This window comes from Brienomyrus brachyistius, chromosome 17, assembly GCF_023856365.1.
Source record: "Brienomyrus brachyistius isolate T26 chromosome 17, BBRACH_0.4, whole genome shotgun sequence".
Classification (NCBI taxonomy): Eukaryota; Metazoa; Chordata; class Actinopteri; order Osteoglossiformes; family Mormyridae; genus Brienomyrus; species Brienomyrus brachyistius.
Window position 1 is genome coordinate 21527725 of NC_064549.1, and position 26424 is coordinate 21554148.

The 26424-nt window shown below is 42.1% G+C and overlaps 1 protein-coding gene across 1 annotated transcript in view; it reads left to right on the plus strand.

The window, feature by feature from the left end:
- LOC125712079 (germinal-center associated nuclear protein-like) overlaps positions 1 to 26424 on the plus strand; it is a 75787-nt gene that overhangs the window by 6843 nt on the left and 42520 nt on the right. Inside the window, exons 22-26 of the mRNA XM_048981716.1 lie at positions 145 to 242; positions 317 to 707; positions 811 to 1062; positions 1146 to 1275; positions 1464 to 1632. Coding sequence (XP_048837673.1) covers positions 145 to 242; positions 317 to 707; positions 811 to 1062; positions 1146 to 1275; positions 1464 to 1632 — 1040 coding nt within the window. The remainder of the gene's footprint in view (positions 1 to 144; positions 243 to 316; positions 708 to 810; positions 1063 to 1145; positions 1276 to 1463; positions 1633 to 26424) is intronic.

The window sequence follows — 26424 nt, forward strand, 5'->3', positions numbered from 1 at the left end:
TAACCGTGTCTATGACAACAGGTGTCGCGTGGGATTCGCTTACTTTTACTTATAGCATTTCTCTTGAGGCTATGTTTACGAATGCAGAGCTAATACAGTTGGTTTGTTCCTCCTGTCTGACCGTCGGTTTCCTTTCCCTGTAAGACCTGATGCTTCAGACACTCATTGAGGAAGGTTTGATTTCAGAGTACATGTTCGTCCATATCCCCGAGACCACGAACGAACCCCAAGGATCCGAGCAGGTGAGTGTGCATGTTGTCGCTGGCCTCGGTAAGATTGAACCATCCCATTGACTATCACCCCCGTATCCCCGCAGATCCGCCATGCCGTCAGGTGGCTCGCTGCCCGCTCCACGGCACCAGCCCGGCTCGTCTCGCAGACGTTGGTGCAGGTTGTGGAGGCCGGGCTCTGCCGCGAGTTTGCTGGTAGGCTTCACCGTGATCGGAGGGACCGTGACATGGCGGGACTGCCCTCCCAGGGCCCTGCACCCGTCATCGGCCTCTACAACACTGTCCTGGCTTTCTTGGCTGGCCTTGTGTCGTCCCCGAGTCTGGCTGGCCTCTCCTGGCCCGTGGCAGAGTTCTCGGTGCCAGGGGGTGGTGACTGCCTACCACATCTGCTCTGGAACTCGGCTGAGCACCTGGAGTGGCTCCAGGGGGCAGTCCTGAGCCTGCGGCTGCCCGACTGGCCGCTGCCAGCCGTGGGGGGTATGTCCATGCCTCAGATTCGGAATTCGGATTTCTTGCTAAGTGGCTGCTTCTTAGTCTGTTTCCTTAAATTTCTGCTGCTGCCACCGCTCCCCCCACCCAGCTCCTTGGAGCCAGCTGGTTGCCTCCATCTTCCAGTACGTATCTCAAATCCCATGGTCCCGCCACAGCCAGCCACTCCTTATGTCCCAGTTGGAGAACCTTTTGGAGAGGCTGCGTCAGGACTGTGTGGGCCGAGGTGGGGGGCCGGACAAGGAGCCCACTTTCTGGGAGGTGCCCTGGGACGAAATTGTCATGCTCTGTGTAGAGCACCAACTCCTGGACTGGAACCCTCCTGGGTGCCCCGTGAGTGAAGGTGAGGGGGGTGGGGTGGGTCTGACGTTTGGGGGGGCCTACTGGGGATGCCATGCAGGTGTGAACCTATCCCACCATCTTCAGATGTCATCAGTGACGACGGAGAAATCCCGGTGTATTTCCTGAGCGATGGGCTGCAGGGCTTCATACCGCCGTCCTGCTGGGTGGATGCCGTAAAGCAGACGCACAGGGACAAGCAGCAGGGGAAGGCAGGGTAAGAGCCAGCCAGCCATGTAAATCTAACACATTCCAGATAGACTGTTAACAGTGACCTGCAGATTTAATGAATATTATTTACTATTAAATGGAAGAAGAGGGAAAGCCATCAGCTTCCAGTCTTGCTCATATCCCCAAGAGTGGTGTACAATACTGGCTTCTTATCCAAAGTCTCTGCCATTGCAGGTGTCACCAGAGCATGTGGCCTCATCCTCGAATGGCCAGGCCACGTCTTCAACAGAAGCTGTTTCACAGCATGGTTGAGGACCCTGAGTCCGGATCCGGTGTTGCCCCTGTTTTGGATGCTGCCTCCAGCCCCCAGGACCTCCTGGCTCGCATTGAGGAGGAGAAAGAACAGAGCATGTCTGACAGAGAACAGACATGCTACACACGTGTACTCTCTCATGTGAGTTGTGGCATAAACATTGAGCCATTTCCTGTTTGACTTGGATCTGCAGGTTCGAGGACCAGCTGCGTACCTGGCTTGACGTCGAGTCCCTGGGCCCTTCCTCTTCCTCCTCACCACTTTTCTTGCCTTCTTCGTTACTGTCTGTACCGGAGATCGTAGTGCCCTCCCCAAAGATGGCTGCCCCACCTGCACTTGCCCTGGTATTGACCCTGTGCTACACAGTTGCTCACATTTTAAGACCCCAAGTACCCTGTGCTCATCAGTTGAGACTGTTTCTGTGCCCATTTTTGTAGCAGAAGGAGCGCAGTGTCCTCAGTGACCAGGCCAGGGGAGCTGCCAGTTCTATGGCGAGGCGTCTACAGGAGCTGGAGCAGCTGATCTCTGCAAGCCGGGAGGAGGAGCTCGCATGTGAGCTGAAGCTAAGCTGCCTTCTGGACATTGTTGATGACTGAGTGTCATGTGACCCACCTGATGTCTGCCGTTGACTGCCACAAGTTGTCTCTCTTATGCCTGATTTCTGCAGTATATTTAGTTGTGTGGTACTTGTGCATATATTGCTTTGAAGAGTATGATGTACAGTAATTTACACAACATTGGGAGTGTTGTAACTGGGGGAAAAACATGTCATAGGAAATGGACAGTTTTTTAGGGTTTTTTTTTTGTGCAAATTTTAAATATTAAAATGTTATTGTATTTAGAAACCCATGGCTATTTCTTTGTTTTTTTTCCATCATGAAACTTTGTTTATTGTACTTTTAAATTGAATCACAATTTGCTGCAGAATCTTTAAAACCTGTGACGTTATTTGCCCATATTATACACTCATACGTGGGGTTGTTACTGCTGTTTCTTTAACCTTGTGTATTGTTGGTCAAAATTAACAATTTAGGTAATATCTGCATTGTACACCATTGCAAAAGTATGTCTTTTTTTAGATTCTTAAAGAAAGTTCATGTAATTGCTTAGTGAACTGCTGTGATCTTCAGTTCAGTCTGCCACTGAGTTCCTTTTATAAACTGGCTGGGTGGTTTTTAAGAAAATATGCCCGTGGATGCCCTACAGGTGGCAGCAGGGAGCCATCTGCATATGTACAGACAGTCTGCTGGTTAAGAATATTCGACTGACTTGATGTAGCTAAGATATTTTACATTTAAAAGCAGATGGCCATAGATCCTATCATACTAATTTAGTTTAAAACTATTTTTAATATCAAACATATGCATTACTTTATGATGCTCATGAAAACATCACCCTGCTTTATTCTTTCGTGGGCTTGAGGTACAGTACTGTATGCAGTTATTTTTAATATTACTGTACTATAATGTTCTGTAGTATTACTCTTCTCACACCAATAAATTTGACTTTAAGACTGACTTAGGATGGATCTTCTATTCTGGGGACTTCCTGTATTCTGTATGATGTTCATTATGAACTGCTTCCTCTGATAGTTTTCTGCTTGTTGAAATAATGTCTACCTGCCCCTGCGCTCACTGTCATGTAATTCTGTTATGCACTTTTAAATGCAGGGAGCAGATAATCCCTCCCCCCCCCCCCTGCTGACTGTTCCAAATCATGGGTGCATGTTACAAGTGCGGAACATATTTTAACTTAGTACTAACTTAGCATCATATTTGATCTGATTCGACTGAATATTCCAGGTTTCCATCTCTCATGCATCTGGTGTGAGGTGTTTTCAGACTCTCAGGCTGGCGCAAAGAAATCATACGGCAAGTCTATTTTACACTAGTATAAACGTAAAATCAGCGACACCAAAGGCGTTAGAGTAGTTTGCAAAACCTACAGACTATTTAAAAGGTAACACAACTGTTGCATACGTTTTATATGCGTGTTATCTGGGTGTGCAGACTTGTGGCGAATTGAACGTCTCACTCCGGTCAGCTGAGCAAAGTTGGTAACCTTGGTATTGTGTGTAGGAGATTCGGTATAACTATAATTTCGTTCTCCATTTGCATGCCCGAAGTGTCTTTAAGTGTTATGTAGTTTTGCCTGAAACGCAACAATAAAACAAAGCAATTAAAGCCAATCAGTTGCTCAAATGCTGCTGTGGTGATTGAAGAACTTTTGTCGGAAGTGGGATTCGAACCCACGGCTTACTTCGGAGAACAGAATATCCCTTGCGTCGGAAGGCCAGTTACGTCGTGCGTGGTGTCTGAGACCCCGCGCGGGCGGCGAGAATAGTTTAGCTTAACTTCCCTTAACTTTTCCCATTCATTTTCAATGGTAGTGCTTAACAGTACGGATGTAATATTCTTTCGGCCGCTGGTTGATGTTTTGTCGCTGTTTCGACGCCTCCAATGACGTTTTACCCTTATCACTACCGACAGTCGACACAACTGGATTTTGGAAAAGAGCAGCAGAGAGTGAGTAGTATTTCAGTAAATTTGGTGATTCACCTAAAAGAAAAACCGCCCGGTCGAACGGAAGGACGACTTTCCAAGGTAAACTGAACAGCAATCTTATATTTTCTTAAATATTCCGATGTATTTCACATTCCAAAATCGAACTGGATGCTGTACGTTTTATTACGGAGCCCCTCGCGAAGCTCTCTGTGTAATGCTGAAGTAGTTATTCACTCGCTCCATAGGTAGCATTGCTTTTGAAATATTTAATAATTAATATTCAATTTTTAATGCACAATTTAAATAAAAACATGTTTGACTTTGGAAATTAAGGCGGGTACCGTTTATAAGAATTCCACTCATCGTGAGGAATCCAAAAGTATCTTTTATTAGTGGCCCGGTAAAGCAGTACATTTATTAAGCTAGACAGTGTCCATTTATGGAAAACGAGTAATTTGCAGTAAAACGAGCATACACTGGTCAAGTAGAATGAGTCTAGGCAGATGAGACAGAATAAACTGGATTACCGTTTATAAACTAACCTTATATATAGTGTATTATACATATACTAATTCTGCACGTTCCTATATGCAAGGTACTGTGACGGTAACTTTCCTGTAAGTCATTGATATTTAACTACAACTTTTTTATGCATATTGTTTGCTGCATTGCCGTTAACTTGGATATTAAAGAATTCCTCACATAATCGTTAAGTATTAAACCTACTAAAGTTGTTCAAACAAACCTTGTTTTAGGTTAAAGCAAGTCAGTTAGAAGCTATTACACTTACTTTGCTACCAAATGGCAAAGGTGTCAGATCACAGAATTCTTGTTTATAATTCCATGCCCTTCTGTGTTTCTTTACGCCTGTCAACTACCACCTGTCAAAAGTGAGGATGAGAATTTGGTTGGGTTTGGAGTCCGTGCTGGCAAGACCTGGAAGGATATTTGGGACAGTAGGGATGATGGGTATGAGGCTGTTATCCTCAAACAACAATGCGTACCAGGCAGCAAAATGTACCGACTACAGCAGTACCTGAGGCTGAAGCACAGCAATCTTCAGATGACACTGGAGGCTTCTGCTCCCTCAAGACCAGCACTTCCAGACACTTCTACTAATCCTCCAGGTTGGCTGACAGTTTCATATATGTGGTTCTGTGCATTGATTATGTCTTTTATTCATATCTATTTTGTTTTATAGAAATAGAGGAAGATGAGGAATTGGAGAGGATGATGCTTTGTTGGTCCCCTTCCAAAACCGAAGGCCCGATGAGTGAGAATCTCATATGCATGCACACACACAAACAGTCACTCTTCAGGATTCAGTATAAATTAAGGAATCAATATTATTTGTGGTTCATTTGTGGTTTTTTCACTTTGCTTTCAGGTTTGCAAGTTGTTGGAGTCCATGATGCTAAAGGTTCTTTCCCTTCAATTATGGAGGATAATTCTGGATGTCATGATCAGAATTTTTCATCCAAGTTCTTTATTATTCATCTTGTTTTGGCCACGTTCAGGCCCGTTTTGATGCCTGTGTTCTGTTTGTTCCATTGTTCAAGACTATGCAGCCAGAGATGACCTGGAGGGAGTTTCAAAAATCTCCTTTTTATGAGGCTGAAAAGCAGCGTTGGTCAGCGGAGAGAAAAAGTAACACACTACCTGCTACTTCAAGAGCAGCGTTATTTGTAAAAATTGTAAATGTTTTCCATATACACTCTGTCCACTTTATTAAGAACAGCTATTTTGTGTCTGGGCTCATTTTTCACTGAAAAATAATGCATGGCAACAGGTGGGTTACAATCAGATTGTAAAAATTGCCGCTGTTAGGTAGGTTTTCTTAAAGAAGTGGCAAGCATAGTTTTTTTTTAAAACAAAAAAAGTAAAGATTGTTTTATATTCTTTATAGTTCAGTATTGTTTGAATATACACTTGCAGCATTTTAACATATGGTTAATATGTTCCTTGTTTGTTCCTGATTCTCTAAGGTCATAAATTATCCCTGAGCATCTCTCAAAGTGTGGGGCAGTTACCCCAATGGCTAAATTCCCCATCGTGACCCTTTTCAGATCTGTCCTATTAATCATTCCCTATCCACTGGCTAAATCTCTCTTGTCTCATCACCACCTCAACCAGTGTGGTGAGTCTAAGAAAGTGTTACGGCGTCAGTCAGGAGTTTTGGGCACACCTACCTATAGAATTGTTTCTTTGTACTATTCTTTACATTTTATAATATTTATAAAGACATCATAACTATAAAGTAATACACATGGAATTATGCACTACTCAGAAAAGTTATTTAAAAAAAATAATTTGTTGGGGGGGACAATTCTGTTGGAACTCAGAAGGTTGCCGGTTCAAATCCCAGGGCTGGCCGAGTGATCCCACCATTGGGCCCTTGAGCAAGGCCCTTAACCCCAGCTGCTCCAGGGACTGACTGATCCTGCTTTCTACTTTATACTAGTTTAATGAGGTGGCCTCCTGGAATGCTTTTCCAGCTCTCCTGAAGGAGCCGTCTCATATATGCTGAGCACTCAGCCGATTTTCTTTAACTCTCTGGTCAGACTCCTTGAAAAACATTTCTACTGGGTTTAGCTCAAGTATCCAGGTAATATGACCCAGTCCCTTTGTAGGCAGAGTGGTGTGTCCAAATTACTGACTGGTACTGTATGTCTAACTATCTGACAGTTGTTAAAATGCTGCAGCATCACTGTTAGTATTGTCATAACAATGCTATTTTTAATTATGCTTTTTGTTTTGATTCAGGATTCAATGAGTCATTTGTTAACATGCTACAAAATGCATGCATTAACACTGCTGTTTAAGAAAATTAATCATTTCATCTATTTAATATTTGACATACACTACCGTTCAATTATATACCCTGTGACAAGACTTGATTGGGGTCAGTTTTATCCTACAAAAGGATAATGACCCAAACCAAACCTCCAAAATGTGTTAGCAATATTTAAAGAATAAGCAGTCAGACATACCAGGAGATTGATGCAGAGGACTGCCAGTTGCTGATAATAGGCCTCTATATGTAGATGTGGATAAAATTTTGTGAATTGCATGAAAATGTGTTTTTCTTTGGAAAACAAAGAAATTTGCATGTGATCCCAAACTTTTGAGCGGTAATGTATATCTTGGGGGGTGGCATGGTGGTGCAGTGGTTAGCACTGTTGCCTCACACCTCTGGGACCCAGGTTTGAGTCGCCGCCTGTGTCACATGTGTGTGGAGTTTGCATGTTCTCCCCATGTCGTCGTGGGGGGTACTCCGGTTTCCCCCCACAGTCCCAAAAACATGCTGAGGCTAATTGGAGTTGCTAAATTGCCCATAGGTGTGCATGTGAGAGTGAATGGTGTGTGAGTGTGCCCTGCGATGGGCTGGCCCCCCATCCTGGGTTGTTCCCTGCCTCGTGCCCATTGCTTCCGGGATAGGCTCCGGACCCCCGTGACCCAGTAGAATAAGCGGTTTGGAAAATGGATGGATGGATGGATGTATATCTTATCATACCCCTGAGTATGAGAACCTGAGTACTTGTCTCTTTCTGTGTAAATAGACTCAATAAACAATACATTTTATTCATAACTGTCTATGTCTGTTTAATTACCACAGCGACATAAATAAATAAATAAATAAAATTGTAACCATAGTTTTAAGCTGTTTATTAAATACATCAATATCAAGAAAACGAAGAATAATGGATGAATGTGATTACAAGAAATGGAGAAATTTGTTCATGCTTTTTTGAAAACATGCCTCAAAATGATTAGCATTTCAATCTAACTTGAAATGTATCAGAAAAAAAATCATTAACGGAGATTTTGCAGCGCCGGGGAGGGTCTCTTCACTTCGCAAAAAAAATCCTTCAATTTCATTGGCTGCCACTGTGTTATGGCTATACGCGACCGGCCCCCGCGTGACAGGCGGGGATACTCAGCACTATACTAACGAGGAAATATACGCGCACTGCTTTTACATATTCAAGATAAACAGCGGATGACTATTAACATTTGCGAGTAATCAATGATTGTACAAAATTTTCTTTCTTACACAAAGAAAATGTTGAGGGCAGAATGAAAAATGATTGTCTGTCTATCTGAACCAATCAGATTGTCTGTCGTCTATCTGAACCAATCAGATTGTCTGTCGTCTATCTGAACCAATCAGATTGTCTGTCGTCTATCTGAACCAATCAGATTGTCTGTCGTCTATCTGAACCAGATTGTCTGTCGTCTATCTGAACCAATCAGATTGTCTGTCGTCTATCTGAACCAATCAGATTGTCTGTCGTCTATCTGAACCAGATTGTCTGTCGTCTATCTGAACCAATCAGATTGTCTGTCGTCTATCTGAACCAATCAGATTGTCTGTCGTCTATCTGAACCAATCAGATTGTCTGTCGTCTATCTGAACCAATCAGATTGTCTGGCGTCTATCTGAACCAATCAGATTGTCTGGCGTCTATCTGAACCAATCAGATTGTCTGTCGTCTATCTGAACCAATCAGATTGTCTGTCGTCTATCTGAACCAATCAGATTGTCTGTCGTCTATCTGAACCAATCAGATTGTCTGTCGTCTATCTGAACCAATCAGATTGTCTGTCGTCTATCTGAACCAATCAGATTGTCTGTCGTCTATCTGAACCAATCAGATTGTCTGTCGTCTATCTGAACCAATCAGATTGTCTGTCGTCTATCTGAACCAATCAGATTGTCTGTCGTCTATCTGAACCAATCAGATTGTCTGTCGTCTATCTGAACCAATCAGATTGTCTGTCGTCTATCTGAACCAATCAGATTGTCTGTCGTCTATCTGAACCAATCAGATTGTCTGTCGTCTATCTGAACCAATCAGATTGTCTGTCGTCTATCTGAACCAATCAGATTGTCTGTCGTCTATCTGAACCAATCAGATTGTCTGTCGTCTATCTGAACCAATCAGATTGTCTGTCGTCTATCTGAACCAATCAGATTGTCTGTCGTCTATCTGAACCAATCAGATTGTCTGTCGTCTATCTGAACCAATCAGATTGTCTGTCGTCTATCTGAACCAATCAGATTGTCTGTCGTCTATCTGAACCAATCAGATTGTCTGTCGTCTATCTGAACCAATCAGATTGTCTGTCGTCTATCTGAACCAATCAGATTGTCTGTCGTCTATCTGAACCAATCAGATTGTCTGTCGTCTATCTGAACCAATCAGATTGTCTGTCGTCTATCTGAACCAATCAGATTGTCTGTCGTCTATCTGAACCAATCAGATTGTCTGTCGTCTATCTGAACCAATCAGATTGTCTGTCGTCTATCTGAACCAATCAGATTGTCTGTCGTCTATCTGAACCAATCAGATTGTCTGTCGTCTATCTGAACCAATCAGATTGTCTGTCGTCTATCTGAACCAATCAGATTGTCTGTCGTCTATCTGAACCAATCAGATTGTCTGTCGTCTATCTGAACCAATCAGATTGTCTGTCGTCTATCTGAACCAATCAGATTGTCTGTCGTCTATCTGAACCAATCAGATTGTCTGTCGTCTATCTGAACCAATCAGATTGTCTGTCGTCTATCTGAACCAATCAGATTGTCTGTCGTCTATCTGAACCAATCAGATTGTCTGTCGTCTATCTGAACCAATCAGATTGTCTGTCGTCTATCTGAACCAATCAGATTGTCTGTCGTCTATCTGAACCAATCAGATTGTCTGTCGTCTATCTGAACCAATCAGATTGTCTGTCGTCTATCTGAACCAATCAGATTGTCTGTCGTCTATCTGAACCAATCAGATTGTCTGTCGTCTATCTGAACCAATCAGATTGTCTGTCGTCTATCTGAACCAATCAGATTGTCTGTCGTCTATCTGAACCAATCAGATTGTCTGTCGTCTATCTGAACCAATCAGATTGTCTGTCGTCTATCTGAACCAATCAGATTGTCTGTCGTCTATCTGAACCAATCAGATTGTCTGTCGTCTATCTGAACCAATCAGATTGTCTGTCGTCTATCTGAACCAATCAGATTGTCTGTCGTCTATCTGAACCAATCAGATTGTCTGTCGTCTATCTGAACCAATCAGATTGTCTGTCGTCTATCTGAACCAATCAGATTGTCTGTCGTCTATCTGAACCAATCAGATTGTCTGTCGTCTATCTGAACCAATCAGATTGTCTGTCGTCTATCTGAACCAATCAGATTGTCTGTCGTCTATCTGAACCAATCAGATTGTCTGTCGTCTATCTGAACCAATCAGATTGTCTGTATTGTCTGTCGTCTATCTGAACCAATCAGATTGTCTGTCGTCTATCTGAACCAATCAGATTGTCTGTCGTCTATCTGAACCAATCAGATTGTCTGTCGTCTATCTGAACCAATCAGATTGTCTGTCGTCTATCTGAACCAATCAGATTGTCTGTCGTCTATCTGAACCAATCAGATTGTCTGTCGTCTATCTGAACCAATCAGATTGTCTGTCGTCTATCTGAACCAATCAGATTGTCTGTCGTCTATCTGAACCAATCAGATTGTCTGTCGTCTATCTGAACCAATCAGATTGTCTGTCGTCTATCTGAACCAATCAGATTGTCTGTCGTCTATCTGAACCAATCAGATTGTCTGTCGTCTATCTGAACCAATCAGATTGTCTGTCGTCTATCTGAACCAATCAGATTGTCTGTCGTCTATCTGAACCAATCAGATTGTCTGTCGTCTATCTGAACCAATCAGATTGTCTGTCGTCTATCTGAACCAATCAGATTGTCTGTCGTCTATCTGAACCAATCAGATTGTCTGTCGTCTATCTGAACCAATCAGATTGTCTGTCGTCTATCTGAACCAATCAGATTGTCTGTCGTCTATCTGAACCAATCAGATTGTCTGTCGTCTATCTGAACCAATCAGATTGTCTGTCGTCTATCTGAACCAATCAGATTGTCTGTCGTCTATCTGAACCAATCAGATTGTCTGTCGTCTATCTGAACCAATCAGATTGTCTGTCGTCTATCTGAACCAATCAGATTGTCTGTCGTCTATCTGAACCAATCAGATTGTCTGTCGTCTATCTGAACCAATCAGATTGTCTGTCGTCTATCTGAACCAATCAGATTGTCTGTCGTCTATCTGAACCAATCAGATTGTCTGTCGTCTATCTGAACCAATCAGATTGTCTGTCGTCTATCTGAACCAATCAGATTGTCTGTCGTCTATCTGAACCAATCAGATTGTCTGTCGTCTATCTGAACCAATCAGATTGTCTGTCGTCTATCTGAACCAATCAGATTGTCTGTCGTCTATCTGAACCAATCAGATTGTCTGTCGTCTATCTGAACCAATCAGATTGTCTGTCGTCTATCTGAACCAATCAGATTGTCTGTCGTCTATCTGAACCAATCAGATTGTCTGTCGTCTATCTGAACCAATCAGATTGTCTGTCGTCTATCTGAACCAATCAGATTGTCTGTCGTCTATCTGAACCAATCAGATTGTCTGTCGTCTATCTGAACCAATCAGATTGTCTGTCGTCTATCTGAACCAATCAGATTGTCTGTCGTCTATCTGAACCAATCAGATTGTCTGTCGTCTATCTGAACCAATCAGATTGTCTGTCGTCTATCTGAACCAATCAGATTGTCTGTCGTCTATCTGAACCAATCAGATTGTCTGTCGTCTATCTGAACCAATCAGATTGTCTGTCGTCTATCTGAACCAATCAGATTGTCTGTCGTCTATCTGAACCAATCAGATTGTCTGTCGTCTATCTGAACCAATCAGATTGTCTGTCGTCTATCTGAACCAATCAGATTGTCTGTCGTCTATCTGAACCAATCAGATTGTCTGTCGTCTATCTGAACCAATCAGATTGTCTGTCGTCTATCTGAACCAATCAGATTGTCTGTCGTCTATCTGAACCAATCAGATTGTCTGTCGTCTATCTGAACCAATCAGATTGTCTGTCGTCTATCTGAACCAATCAGATTGTCTGTCGTCTATCTGAACCAATCAGATTGTCTGTCGTCTATCTGAACCAATCAGATTGTCTGTCGTCTATCTGAACCAATCAGATTGTCTGTCGTCTATCTGAACCAATCAGATTGTCTGTCGTCTATCTGAACCAATCAGATTGTCTGTCGTCTATCTGAACCAATCAGATTGTCTGTCGTCTATCTGAACCAATCAGATTGTCTGTCGTCTATCTGAACCAATCAGATTGTCTGTCGTCTATCTGAACCAATCAGATTGTCTGTCGTCTATCTGAACCAATCAGATTGTCTGTCGTCTATCTGAACCAATCAGATTGTCTGTCGTCTATCTGAACCAATCAGATTGTCTGTCGTCTATCTGAACCAATCAGATTGTCTGTCGTCTATCTGAACCAATCAGATTGTCTGTCGTCTATCTGAACCAATCAGATTGTCTGTCGTCTATCTGAACCAATCAGATTGTCTGTCGTCTATCTGAACCAATCAGATTGTCTGTCGTCTATCTGAACCAATCAGATTGTCTGTCGTCTATCTGAACCAATCAGATTGTCTGTCGTCTATCTGAACCAATCAGATTGTCTGTCGTCTATCTGAACCAATCAGATTGTCTGTCGTCTATCTGAACCAATCAGATTGTCTGTCGTCTATCTGAACCAATCAGATTGTCTGTCGTCTATCTGAACCAATCAGATTGTCTGTCGTCTATCTGAACCAATCAGATTGTCTGTCGTCTATCTGAACCAATCAGATTGTCTGTCGTCTATCTGAACCAATCAGATTGTCTGTCGTCTATCTGAACCAATCAGATTGTCTGTCGTCTATCTGAACCAATCAGATTGTCTGTCGTCTATCTGAACCAATCAGATTGTCTGTCGTCTATCTGAACCAATCAGATTGTCTGTCGTCTATCTGAACCAATCAGATTGTCTGTCGTCTATCTGAACCAATCAGATTGTCTGTCGTCTATCTGAACCAATCAGATTGTCTGTCGTCTATCTGAACCAATCAGATTGTCTGTCGTCTATCTGAACCAATCAGATTGTCTGTCGTCTATCTGAACCAATCAGATTGTCTGTCGTCTATCTGAACCAATCAGATTGTCTGTCGTCTATCTGAACCAATCAGATTGTCTGTCGTCTATCTGAACCAATCAGATTGTCTGTCGTCTATCTGAACCAATCAGATTGTCTGTCGTCTATCTGAACCAATCAGATTGTCTGTCGTCTATCTGAACCAATCAGATTGTCTGTCGTCTATCTGAACCAATCAGATTGTCTGTCGTCTATCTGAACCAATCAGATTGTCTGTCGTCTATCTGAACCAATCAGATTGTCTGTCGTCTATCTGAACCAATCAGATTGTCTGTCGTCTATCTGAACCAATCAGATTGTCTGTCGTCTATCTGAACCAATCAGATTGTCTGTCGTCTATCTGAACCAATCAGATTGTCTGTCGTCTATCTGAACCAATCAGATTGTCTGTCGTCTATCTGAACCAATCAGATTGTCTGTCGTCTATCTGAACCAATCAGATTGTCTGTCGTCTATCTGAACCAATCAGATTGTCTGTCGTCTATCTGAACCAATCAGATTGTCTGTCGTCTATCTGAACCAATCAGATTGTCTGTCGTCTATCTGAACCAATCAGATTGTCTGTCGTCTATCTGAACCAATCAGATTGTCTGTCGTCTATCTGAACCAATCAGATTGTCTGTCGTCTATCTGAACCAATCAGATTGTCTGTCGTCTATCTGAACCAATCAGATTGTCTGTCGTCTATCTGAACCAATCAGATTGTCTGTCGTCTATCTGAACCAATCAGATTGTCTGTCGTCTATCTGAACCAATCAGATTGTCTGTCGTCTATCTGAACCAATCAGATTGTCTGTCGTCTATCTGAACCAATCAGATTGTCTGTCGTCTATCTGAACCAATCAGATTGTCTGTCGTCTATCTGAACCAATCAGATTGTCTGTCGTCTATCTGAACCAATCAGATTGTCTGTCGTCTATCTGAACCAATCAGATTGTCTGTCGTCTATCTGAACCAATCAGATTGTCTGTCGTCTATCTGAACCAATCAGATTGTCTGTCGTCTATCTGAACCAATCAGATTGTCTGTCGTCTATCTGAACCAATCAGATTGTCTGTCGTCTATCTGAACCAATCAGATTGTCTGTCGTCTATCTGAACCAATCAGATTGTCTGTCGTCTATCTGAACCAATCAGATTGTCTGTCGTCTATCTGAACCAATCAGATTGTCTGTCGTCTATCTGAACCAATCAGATTGTCTGTCGTCTATCTGAACCAATCAGATTGTCTGTCGTCTATCTGAACCAATCAGATTGTCTGTCGTCTATCTGAACCAATCAGATTGTCTGTCGTCTATCTGAACCAATCAGATTGTCTGTCGTCTATCTGAACCAATCAGATTGTCTGTCGTCTATCTGAACCAATCAGATTGTCTGTCGTCTGTCTGAACCAATCAGATTGTCTGTCGTCTATCTGAACCAATCAGATTGTCTGTCGTCTATCTGAACCAATCAGATTGTCTGTCGTCTGTCTGAACCAATCAGATTGTCTGTCGTCTATCTGAACCAATCAGATTGTCTGTCGTCTATCTGAACCAATCAGATTGTCTGTCGTCTATCTGAACCAATCAGATTGTCTGTCGTCTATCTGAACCAATCAGATTGTCTGTCGTCTATCTGAACCAATCAGATTGTCTGTCGTCTATCTGAACCAATCAGATTGTCTGTCGTCTATCTGAACCAAATCAGATTGTCTGTCGTCTATCTGAACCAATCAGATTGTCTGTCGTCTATCTGAACCAATCAGATTGTCTGTCGTCTATCTGAACCAATCAGATTGTCTGTCGTCTATCTGAACCAATCAGATTGTCTGTCGTCTATCTGAACCAATCAGATTGTCTGTCGTCTATCTGAACCAATCAGATTGTCTGTCGTCTATCTGAACCAATCAGATTGTCTGTCGTCTATCTGAACCAATCAGATTGTCTGTCGTCTATCTGAACCAATCAGATTGTCTGTCGTCTATCTGAACCAATCAGATTGTCTGTCGTCTATCTGAACCAATCAGATTGTCTGTCGTCTATCTGAACCAATCAGATTGTCTGTCGTCTATCTGAACCAATCAGATTGTCTGTCGTCTATCTGAACCAATCAGATTGTCTGTCGTCTATCTGAACCAATCAGATTGTCTGTCGTCTATCTGAACCAATCAGATTGTCTGTCGTCTATCTGAACCAATCAGATTGTCTGTCGTCTATCTGAACCAATCAGATTGTCTGTCGTCTATCTGAACCAATCAGATTGTCTGTCGTCTATCTGAACCAATCAGATTGTCTGTCGTCTATCTGAACCAATCAGATTGTCTGTCGTCTATCTGAACCAATCAGATTGTCTGTCGTCTATCTGAACCAATCAGATTGTCTGTCGTCTATCTGAACCAATCAGATTGTCTGTCGTCTATCTGAACCAATCAGATTGTCTGTCGTCTATCTGAACCAATCAGATTGTCTGTCGTCTATCTGAACCAATCAGATTGTCTGTCGTCTATCTGAACCAATCAGATTGTCTGTCGTCTATCTGAACCAATCAGATTGTCTGTCGTCTATCTGAACCAATCAGATTGTCTGTCGTCTATCTGAACCAATCAGATTGTCTGTCGTCTATCTGAACCAATCAGATTGTCTGTCGTCTATCTGAACCAATCAGATTGTCTGTCGTCTATCTGAACCAATCAGATTGTCTGTCGTCTATCTGAACCAATCAGATTGTCTGTCGTCTATCTGAACCAATCAGATTGTCTGTCGTCTATCTGAACCAATCAGATTGTCTGTCGTCTATCTGAACCAATCAGATTGTCTGTCGTCTATCTGAACCAATCAGATTGTCTGTCGTCTATCTGAACCAATCAGATTGTCTGTCGTCTATCTGAACCAATCAGATTGTCTGTCGTCTATCTGAACCAATCAGATTGTCTGTCGTCTATCTGAACCAATCAGATTGTCTGTCGTCTATCTGAACCAATCAGATTGTCTGTCGTCTATCTGAACCAATCAGATTGTCTGTCGTCTATCTGAACCAATCAGATTGTCTGTCGTCTATCTGAACCAATCAGATTGTCTGTCGTCTATCTGAACCAATCAGATTGTCTGTCGTCTATCTGAACCAATCAGATTGTCTGTCGTCTATCTGAACCAATCAGATTGTCTGTCGTCTATCTGAACCAATCAGATTGTCTGTCGTCTATCTGAACCAATCAGATTGTCTGTCGTCTATCTGAACCAATCAGATTGTCTGTCGTCTATCTGAACCAATCAGATTGTCTGTCGTCTATCTGAACCAATCAGATTGTCTGTCGTCTATCTGAACCAATCAGATTGTCTGTCGTCTATCTGAACCAATCAGATTGTCTGTCGTCTATCTGAACCAATCAGATTGTCTGTCGTCTATCTGAACCAATCAGATTGTCTGTCGTCTATCTGAACCAATCAGATTGTCTGTCGTCTATCTGAACCAATCAGATTGTCTGTCGTCTATCTGAACCAATCAGATTGTCTGTCGTCTATCTGAACCAATCAGATTGTCTGTCGTCTATCTGAACCAATCAGATTGTCTGTCGTCTATCTGAACCAATCAGATTGTCTGTCGTCTATCTGAACCAATCAGATTGTCTGTCGTCTATCTGAACCAATCAGATTGTCTGTCGTCTATCTGAACCAATCAGATTGTCTGTCGTCTATCTGAACCAATCAGATTGTCTGTCGTCTATCTGAACCAATCAGATTGTCTGTCGTCTATCTGAACCAATCAGATTGTCTGTCGTCTATCTGAACCAATCAGATTGTCTGTCGTCTATCTGAACCAATCAGATTGTCTGTCGTCTATCTGAACCAATCAGATTGTCTGTCGTCTATCTGAACCAATCAGATTGTCTGTCGTCTATCTGAACCAATCAGATTGTCTGTCGTCTATCTGAACCAATCAGATTGTCTGTCGTCTATCTGAACCAATCAGATTGTCTGTCGTCTATCTGAACCAATCAGATTGTCTGTCGTCTATCTGAACCAATCAGATTGTCTGTCGTCTATCTGAACCAGATTGTCTGTCGTCTATCTGAACCAATCAGATTGTCTGTCGTCTATCTGAACCAATCAGATTGTCTGTCGTCTATCTGAACCAATCAGATTGTCTGTCGTCTATCTGAACCAATCAGATTGTCTGTCGTCTATCTGAACCAATCAGATTGTCTGTCGTCTATCTGAACCAATCAGATTGTCTGTCGTCTATCTGAACCAATCAGATTGTCTGTCGTCTATCTGAACCAATCAGATTGTCTGTCGTCTATCTGAACCAATCAGATTGTCTGTCGTCTATCTGAACCAATCAGATTGTCTGTCGTCTATCTGAACCAATCAGATTGTCTGTCGTCTATCTGAACCAATCAGATTGTCTGTCGTCTATCTGAACCAATCAGATTGTCTGTCGTCTATCTGAACCAATCAGATTGTCTGTCGTCTATCTGAACCAATCAGATTGTCTGTCGTCTATCTGAACCAATCAGATTGTCTGTCGTCTATCTGAACCAATCAGATTGTCTGTCGTCTATCTGAACCAATCAGATTGTCTGTCGTCTATCTGAACCAATCAGATTGTCTGTCGTCTATCTGAACCAATCAGATTGTCTGTCGTCTATCTGAACCAATCAGATTGTCTGTCGTCTATCTGAACCAGATTGTCTGTCGTCTATCTGAACCAGATTGTCTGTCGTCTATCTGAACCAGATTGTCTGTCGTCTATCTGAACCAGATTGTCTGTCGTCTATCTGAACCAATCAGATTGTCTGTCGTCTATCTGAACCAATCAGATTGTCTGTCGTCTATCTGAACCAATCAGATTGTCTGTCGTCTATCTGAACCAATCAGATTGTCTGTCGTCTATCTGAACCAATCAGATTGTCTGTCGTCTATCTGAACCAATCAGATTGTCTGTCGTCTATCTGAACCAATCAGATTGTCTGTCGTCTATCTGAACCAATCAGATTGTCTGTCGTCTATCTGAACCAATCAGATTGTCTGTCGTCTATCTGAACCAATCAGATTGTCTGTCGTCTATCTGAACCAATCAGATTGTCTGTCGTCTATCTGAACCAATCAGATTGTCTGTCGTCTATCTGAACCAATCAGATTGTCTGTCGTCTATCTGAACCAATCAGATTGTCTGTCGTCTATCTGAACCAGATTGTCTGTCGTCTATCTGAACCAATCAGATTGTCTGTCGTCTATCTGAACCAGATTGTCTGTCGTCTATCTGAACCAACAGATTGTCTGTCGTCTATCTGAACCAATCAGATTGTCTGTCGTCTATCTGAACCAATCAGATTGTCTGTCGTCTATCTGAACCAATCAGATTGTCTGTCGTCTATCTGAACCAATCAGATTGTCTGTCGTCTATCTGAACCAATCAGATTGTCTGTCGTCTATCTGAACCAATCAGATTGTCTGTCGTCTATCTGAACCAATCAGATTGTCTGTCGTCTATCTGAACCAGATTGTCTGTCGTCTATCTGAACCAATCAGATTGTCTGTCGTCTATCTGAACCAATCAGATTGTCTGTCGTCTATCTGAACCAATCAGATTGTCTGTCGTCTATCTGAACCAATCAGATTGTCTGTCGTCTATCTGAACCAATCAGATTGTCTGTCGTCTATCTGAACCAATCAAATTGTCTGTCGTCTATCTGAACCAATCAGATTGTCTGTCGTCTATCTGAACCAGATTGTCTGTCGTCTATCTGAACCAGATTGTCTGTCGTCTATCTGAACCAGATTGTCTGTCGTCTATCTGAACCAGATTGTCTGTCGTCTATCTGAACCAATCAGATTGTCTGTCGTCTATCTGAACCAATCAGATTGTCTGTCGTCTATCTGAACCAATCAGATTGTCTGTCGTCTATCTGAACCAATCAGATTGTCTGTCGTCTATCTGAACCAATCAGATTGTCTGTCGTCTATCTGAACCAATCAGATTGTCTGTCGTCTATCTGAACCAATCAGATTGTCTGTCGTCTATCTGAACCAATCAGATTGTCTGTCGTCTATCTGAACCAATCAGATTGTCTGTCGTCTATCTGAACCAATCAGATTGTCTGTCGTCTATCTGAACCAATCAGATTGTCTGTCGTCTATCTGAACCAATCAGATTGTCTGTCGTCTATCTGAACCAATCAGATTGTCTGTCGTCTATCTGAACCAATCAGATTGTCTGTCGTCTATCTGAACCAATCAGATATCTGAACCAATCAGATTGTCTGTCGTCTATCTGAACCAATCAGATTGTCTGTCGTCTATCTGAACCAATCAGATTGTCTGTCGTCTATCTGAACCAATCAGATTGTCTGTCGTCTATCTGAACCAATCAGATTGTCTGTCGTCTATCTGAACCAATCAGATTGTCTGTCGTCTATCTGAACCAATCAGATTGTCTGTCGTCTATCTGAACCAATCAGATTGTCTGTCGTCTATCTGAACCAATCAGATTGTCTGTCGTCTATCTGAACCAATCAGATTGTCTGTCGTCTATCTGAACCAATCAGATTGTCTGTCGTCTATCTGAACCAATCAGATTGTCTGTCGTCTATCTGAACCAATCAGATTGTCTGTCGTCTATCTGAACCAATCAGATTGTCTGTCGTCTATCTGAACCAATCAGATTGTCTGTCGTCTATCTGAACCAATCAGATTGTCTGTCGTCTATCTGAACCAATCAGATTGTCTGTCGTCTATCTGAACCAATCAGATTGTCTGTCGTCTATCTGAACCAATCAGATTGTCTGTCGTCTATCTGAACCAATCAGATTGTCTGTCGTCTATCTGAACCAATCAGATTGTCTGTCGTCTATCTGAACCAATCAGATTGTCTGTCGTCTATCTGAACCAATCAGATTGTCTGTCGTCTATCTGAACCAATCAGATTGTCTGTCGTCTATCTGAACCAATCAGATTGTCTGTCGTCTATCTGAACCAATCAGATTGTCTGTCGTCTATCTGAACCAATCAGATTGTCTGTCGTCTATCTGAACCAATCAGATTGTCTGTCGTCTATCTGAACCAATCAGATTGTCTGTCGTCTATCTGAACCAATCAGATTGTCTGTCGTCTATCTGAACCAATCAGATTGTCTGTCGTCTATCTGAACCAATCAGATTGTCTGTCGTCTATCTGAACCAATCAGATTGTCTGTCGTCTATCTGAACCAATCAGATTGTCTGTCGTCTATCTGAACCAATCAGATTGTCTGTCGTCTATCTGAACCAATCAGATTGTCTGTCGTCTATCTGAACCAATCAGATTGTCTGTCGTCTATCTGAACCAATCAGATTGTCTGTCGTCTATCTGAACCAATCAGATTGTCTGTCGTCTATCTGAACCAATCAGATTGTCTGTCGTCTATCTGAACCAATCAGATTGTCTGTCGTCTATCTGAACCAATCAGATTGTCTGTCGTCTATCTGAACCAATCAGATTGTCTGTCGTCTATCTGAACCAATCAGATTGTCTGTCGTCTATCTGAACCAATCAGATTGTCTGTCGTCTATCTGAACCAATCAGATTGTCTGTCGTCTATCTGAACCAATCAGATTGTCTGTCGTCTATCTGAACCAATCAGATTGTCTGTCGTCTATCTGAACCAATCAGATTGTCTGTCGTCTATCTGAACCAATCAGATTGTCTGTCGTCTATCTGAACCAATCAGATTGTCTGTCGTCTATCTGAACCAATCAGATTGTCTGTCGTCTATCTGAACCAATCAGATTGTCTGTCGTCTATCTGAACCAATCAGATTGTCTGTCGTCTATCTGAACCAATCAGATTGTCTGTCGTCTATCTGAACCAATCAGATTGTCTGTCGTCTATCTGAACCAATCAGATTGTCTGTCGTCTATCTGAACCAATCAGATTGTCTGTCGTCTATCTGAACCAATCAGATTGTCTGTCGTCTATCTGAACCAATCAGATTGTCTGTCGTCTATCTGAACCAATCAGATTGTCTGTCGTCTATCTGAACCAATCAGATTGTCTGTCGTCTATCTGAACCAATCAGATTGTCTGTCGTCTATCTGAACCAATCAGATTGTCTGTCGTCTATCTGAACCAATCAGATTGTCTGTCGTCTATCTGAACCAATCAGATTGTCTGTCGTCTATCTGAACCAATCAGATTGTCTGTCGTCTATCTGAACCAATCAGATTGTCTGTCGTCTATCTGAACCAATCAGATTGTCTGTCGTCTATCTGAACCAATCAGATTGTCTGTCGTCTATCTGAACCAATCAGATTGTCTGTCGTCTATCTGAACCAATCAGATTGTCTGTCGTCTATCTGAACCAATCAGATTGTCTGTCGTCTATCTGAACCAATCAGATTGTCTGTCGTCTATCTGAACCAATCAGATTGTCTGTCGTCTATCTGAACCAATCAGATTGTCTGTCGTCTATCTGAACCAATCAGATTGTCTGTCGTCTATCTGAACCAATCAGATTGTCTGTCGTCTATCTGAACCAATCAGATTGTCTGTCGTCTATCTGAACCAATCAGATTGTCTGTCGTCTATCTGAACCAATCAGATTGTCTGTCGTCTATCTGAACCAATCAGATTGTCTGTCGTCTATCTGAACCAATCAGATTGTCTGTCGTCTATCTGAACCAATCAGATTGTCTGTCGTCTATCTGAACCAATCAGATTGTCTGTCGTCTATCTGAACCAATCAGATTGTCTGTCGTCTATCTGAACCAATCAGATTGTCTGTCGTCTATCTGAACCAATCAGATTGTCTGTCGTCTATCTGAACCAATCAGATTGTCTGTCGTCTATCTGAACCAATCAGATTGTCTGTCGTCTATCTGAACCAATCAGATTGTCTGTCGTCTATCTGAACCAATCAGATTGTCTGTCGTCTATCTGAACCAATCAGATTGTCTGTCGTCTATCTGAACCAATCAGATTGTCTGTCGTCTATCTGAACCAATCAGATTGTCTGTCGTCTATCTGAACCAATCAGATTGTCTGTCGTCTATCTGAACCAATCAGATTGTCTGTCGTCTATCTGAACCAATCAGATTGTCTGTCGTCTATCTGAACCAATCAGATTGTCTGTCGTCTATCTGAACCAATCAGATTGTCTGTCGTCTATCTGAACCAATCAGATTGTCTGTCGTCTATCTGAACCAATCAGATTGTCTGTCGTCTATCTGAACCAATCAGATTGTCTGTCGTCTATCTGAACCAATCAGATTGTCTGTCGTCTATCTGAACCAATCAGATTGTCTGTCGTCTATCTGAACCAATCAGATTGTCTGTCGTCTATCTGAACCAATCAGATTGTCTGTCGTCTATCTGAACCAATCAGATTGTCTGTCGTCTATCTGAACCAATCAGATTGTCTGTCGTCTATCTGAACCAATCAGATTGTCTGTCGTCTATCTGAACCAATCAGATTGTCTGTCGTCTATCTGAACCAATCAGATTGTCTGTCGTCTATCTGAACCAATCAGATTGTCTGTCGTCTATCTGAACCAATCAGATTGTCTGTCGTCTATCTGAACCAATCAGATTGTCTGTCGTCTATCTGAACCAATCAGATTGTCTGTCGTCTATCTGAACCAATCAGATTGTCTGTCGTCTATCTGAACCAATCAGATTGTCTGTCGTCTATCTGAACCAATCAGATTGTCTGTCGTCTATCTGAACCAATCAGATTGTCTGTCGTCTATCTGAACCAATCAGATTGTCTGTCGTCTATCTGAACCAATCAGATTGTCTGTCGTCTATCTGAACCAATCAGATTGTCTGTCGTCTATCTGAACCAATCAGATTGTCTGTCGTCTATCTGAACCAATCAGATTGTCTGTCGTCTATCTGAACCAATCAGATTGTCTGTCGTCTATCTGAACCAATCAGATTGTCTGTCGTCTATCTGAACCAATCAGATTGTCTGTCGTCTATCTGAACCAATCAGATTGTCTGTCGTCTATCTGAACCAATCAGATTGTCTGTCGTCTATCTGAACCAATCAGATTGTCTGTCGTCTATCTGAACCAATCAGATTGTCTGTCGTCTATCTGAACCAATCAGATTGTCTGTCGTCTATCTGAACCAATCAGATTGTCTGTCGTCTATCTGAACCAATCAGATTGTCTGTCGTCTATCTGAACCAATCAGATTGTCTGTCGTCTATCTGAACCAATCAGATTGTCTGTCGTCTATCTGAACCAATCAGATTGTCTGTCGTCTATCTGAACCAATCAGATTGTCTGTCGTCTATCTGAACCAATCAGATTGTCTGTCGTCTATCTGAACCAATCAGATTGTCTGTCGTCTATCTGAACCAATCAGATTGTCTGTCGTCTATCTGAACCAATCAGATTGTCTGTCGTCTATCTGAACCAATCAGATTGTCTGTCGTCTATCTGAACCAATCAGATTGTCTGTCGTCTATCTGAACCAATCAGATTGTCTGTCGTCTATCTGAACCAATCAGATTGTCTGTCGTCTATCTGAACCAATCAGATTGTCTGTCGTCTATCTGAACCAATCAGATTGTCTGTCGTCTATCTGAACCAATCAGATTGTCTGTCGTCTATCTGAACCAATCAGATTGTCTGTCGTCTATCTGAACCAATCAGATTGTCTGTCGTCTATCTGAACCAATCAGATTGTCTGTCGTCTATCTGAACCAATCAGATTGTCTGTCGTCTATCTGAACCAATCAGATTGTCTGTCGTCTATCTGAACCAATCAGATTGTCTGTCGTCTATCTGAACCAATCAGATTGTCTGTCGTCTATCTGAACCAATCAGATTGTCTGTCGTCTATCTGAACCAATCAGATTGTCTGTCGTCTATCTGAACCAATCAGATTGTCTGTCGTCTATCTGAACCAATCAGATTGTCTGTCGTCTATCTGAACCAATCAGATTGTCTGTCGTCTATCTGAACCAATCAGATTGTCTGTCGTCTATCTGAACCAATCAGATTGTCTGTCGTCTATCTGAACCAATCAGATTGTCTGTCGTCTATCTGAACCAATCAGATTGTCTGTCGTCTATCTGAACCAATCAGATTGTCTGTCGTCTATCTGAACCAATCAGATTGTCTGTCGTCTATCTGAACCAATCAGATTGTCTGTCGTCTATCTGAACCAATCAGATTGTCTGTCGTCTATCTGAACCAATCAGATTGTCTGTCGTCTATCTGAACCAATCAGATTGTCTGTCGTCTATCTGAACCAATCAGATTGTCTGTCGTCTATCTGAACCAATCAGATTGTCTGTCGTCTATCTGAACCAATCAGATTGTCTGTCGTCTATCTGAACCAATCAGATTGTCTGTCGTCTATCTGAACCAATCAGATTGTCTGTCGTCTATCTGAACCAATCAGATTGTCTGTCGTCTATCTGAACCAATCAGATTGTCTGTCGTCTATCTGAACCAATCAGATTGTCTGTCGTCTATCTGAACCAATCAGATTGTCTGTCGTCTATCTGAACCAATCAGATTGTCTGTCGTCTATCTGAACCAATCAGATTGTCTGTCGTCTATCTGAACCAATCAGATTGTCTGTCGTCTATCTGAACCAATCAGATTGTCTGTCGTCTATCTGAACCAATCAGATTGTCTGTCGTCTATCTGAACCAATCAGATTGTCTGTCGTCTATCTGAACCAATCAGATTGTCTGTCGTCTATCTGAACCAATCAGATTGTCTGTCGTCTATCTGAACCAATCAGATTGTCTGTCGTCTATCTGAACCAATCAGATTGTCTGTCGTCTATCTGAACCAATCAGATTGTCTGTCGTCTATCTGAACCAATCAGATTGTCTGTCGTCTATCTGAACCAATCAGATTGTCTGTCGTCTATCTGAACCAATCAGATTGTCTGTCGTCTATCTGAACCAATCAGATTGTCTGTCGTCTATCTGAACCAATCAGATTGTCTGTCGTCTATCTGAACCAATCAGATTGTCTGTCGTCTATCTGAACCAATCAGATTGTCTGTCGTCTATCTGAACCAATCAGATTGTCTGTCGTCTATCTGAACCAATCAGATTGTCTGTCGTCTATCTGAACCAATCAGATTGTCTGTCGTCTATCTGAACCAATCAGATTGTCTGTCGTCTATCTGAACCAATCAGATTGTCTGTCGTCTATCTGAACCAATCAGATTGTCTGTCGTCTATCTGAACCAATCAGATTGTCTGTCGTCTATCTGAACCAATCAGATTGTCTGTCGTCTATCTGAACCAATCAGATTGTCTGTCGTCTATCTGAACCAATCAGATTGTCTGTCGTCTATCTGAACCAATCAGATTGTCTGTCGTCTATCTGAACCAATCAGATTGTCTGTCGTCTATCTGAACCAATCAGATTGTCTGTCGTCTATCTGAACCAATCAGATTGTCTGTCGTCTATCTGAACCAATCAGATTGTCTGTCGTCTATCTGAACCAATCAGATTGTCTGTCGTCTATCTGAACCAATCAGATTGTCTGTCGTCTATCTGAACCAATCAGATTGTCTGTCGTCTATCTGAACCAATCAGATTGTCTGTCGTCTATCTGAACCAATCAGATTGTCTGTCGTCTATCTGAACCAATCAGATTGTCTGTCGTCTATCTGAACCAATCAGATTGTCTGTCGTCTATCTGAACCAATCAGATTGTCTGTCGTCTATCTGAACCAATCAGATTGTCTGTCGTCTATCTGAACCAATCAGATTGTCTGTCGTCTATCTGAACCAATCAGATTGTCTGTCGTCTATCTGAACCAATCAGATTGTCTGTCGTCTATCTGAACCAATCAGATTGTCTGTCGTCTATCTGAACCAATCAGATTGTCTGTCGTCTATCTGAACCAATCAGATTGTCTGTCGTCTATCTGAACCAATCAGATTGTCTGTCGTCTATCTGAACCAATCAGATTGTCTGTCGTCTATCTGAACCAATCAGATTGTCTGTCGTCTATCTGAACCAATCAGATTGTCTGTCGTCTATCTGAACCAATCAGATTGTCTGTCGTCTATCTGAACCAATCAGATTGTCTGTCGTCTATCTGAACCAATCAGATTGTCTGTCGTCTATCTGAACCAATCAGATTGTCTGTCGTCTATCTGAACCAATCAGATTGTCTGTCGTCTATCTGAACCAATCAGATTGTCTGTCGTCTATCTGAACCAATCAGATTGTCTGTCGTCTATCTGAACCAATCAGATTGTCTGTCGTCTATCTGAACCAATCAGATTGTCTGTCGTCTATCTGAACCAATCAGATTGTCTGTCGTCTATCTGAACCAATCAGATTGTCTGTCGTCTATCTGAACCAA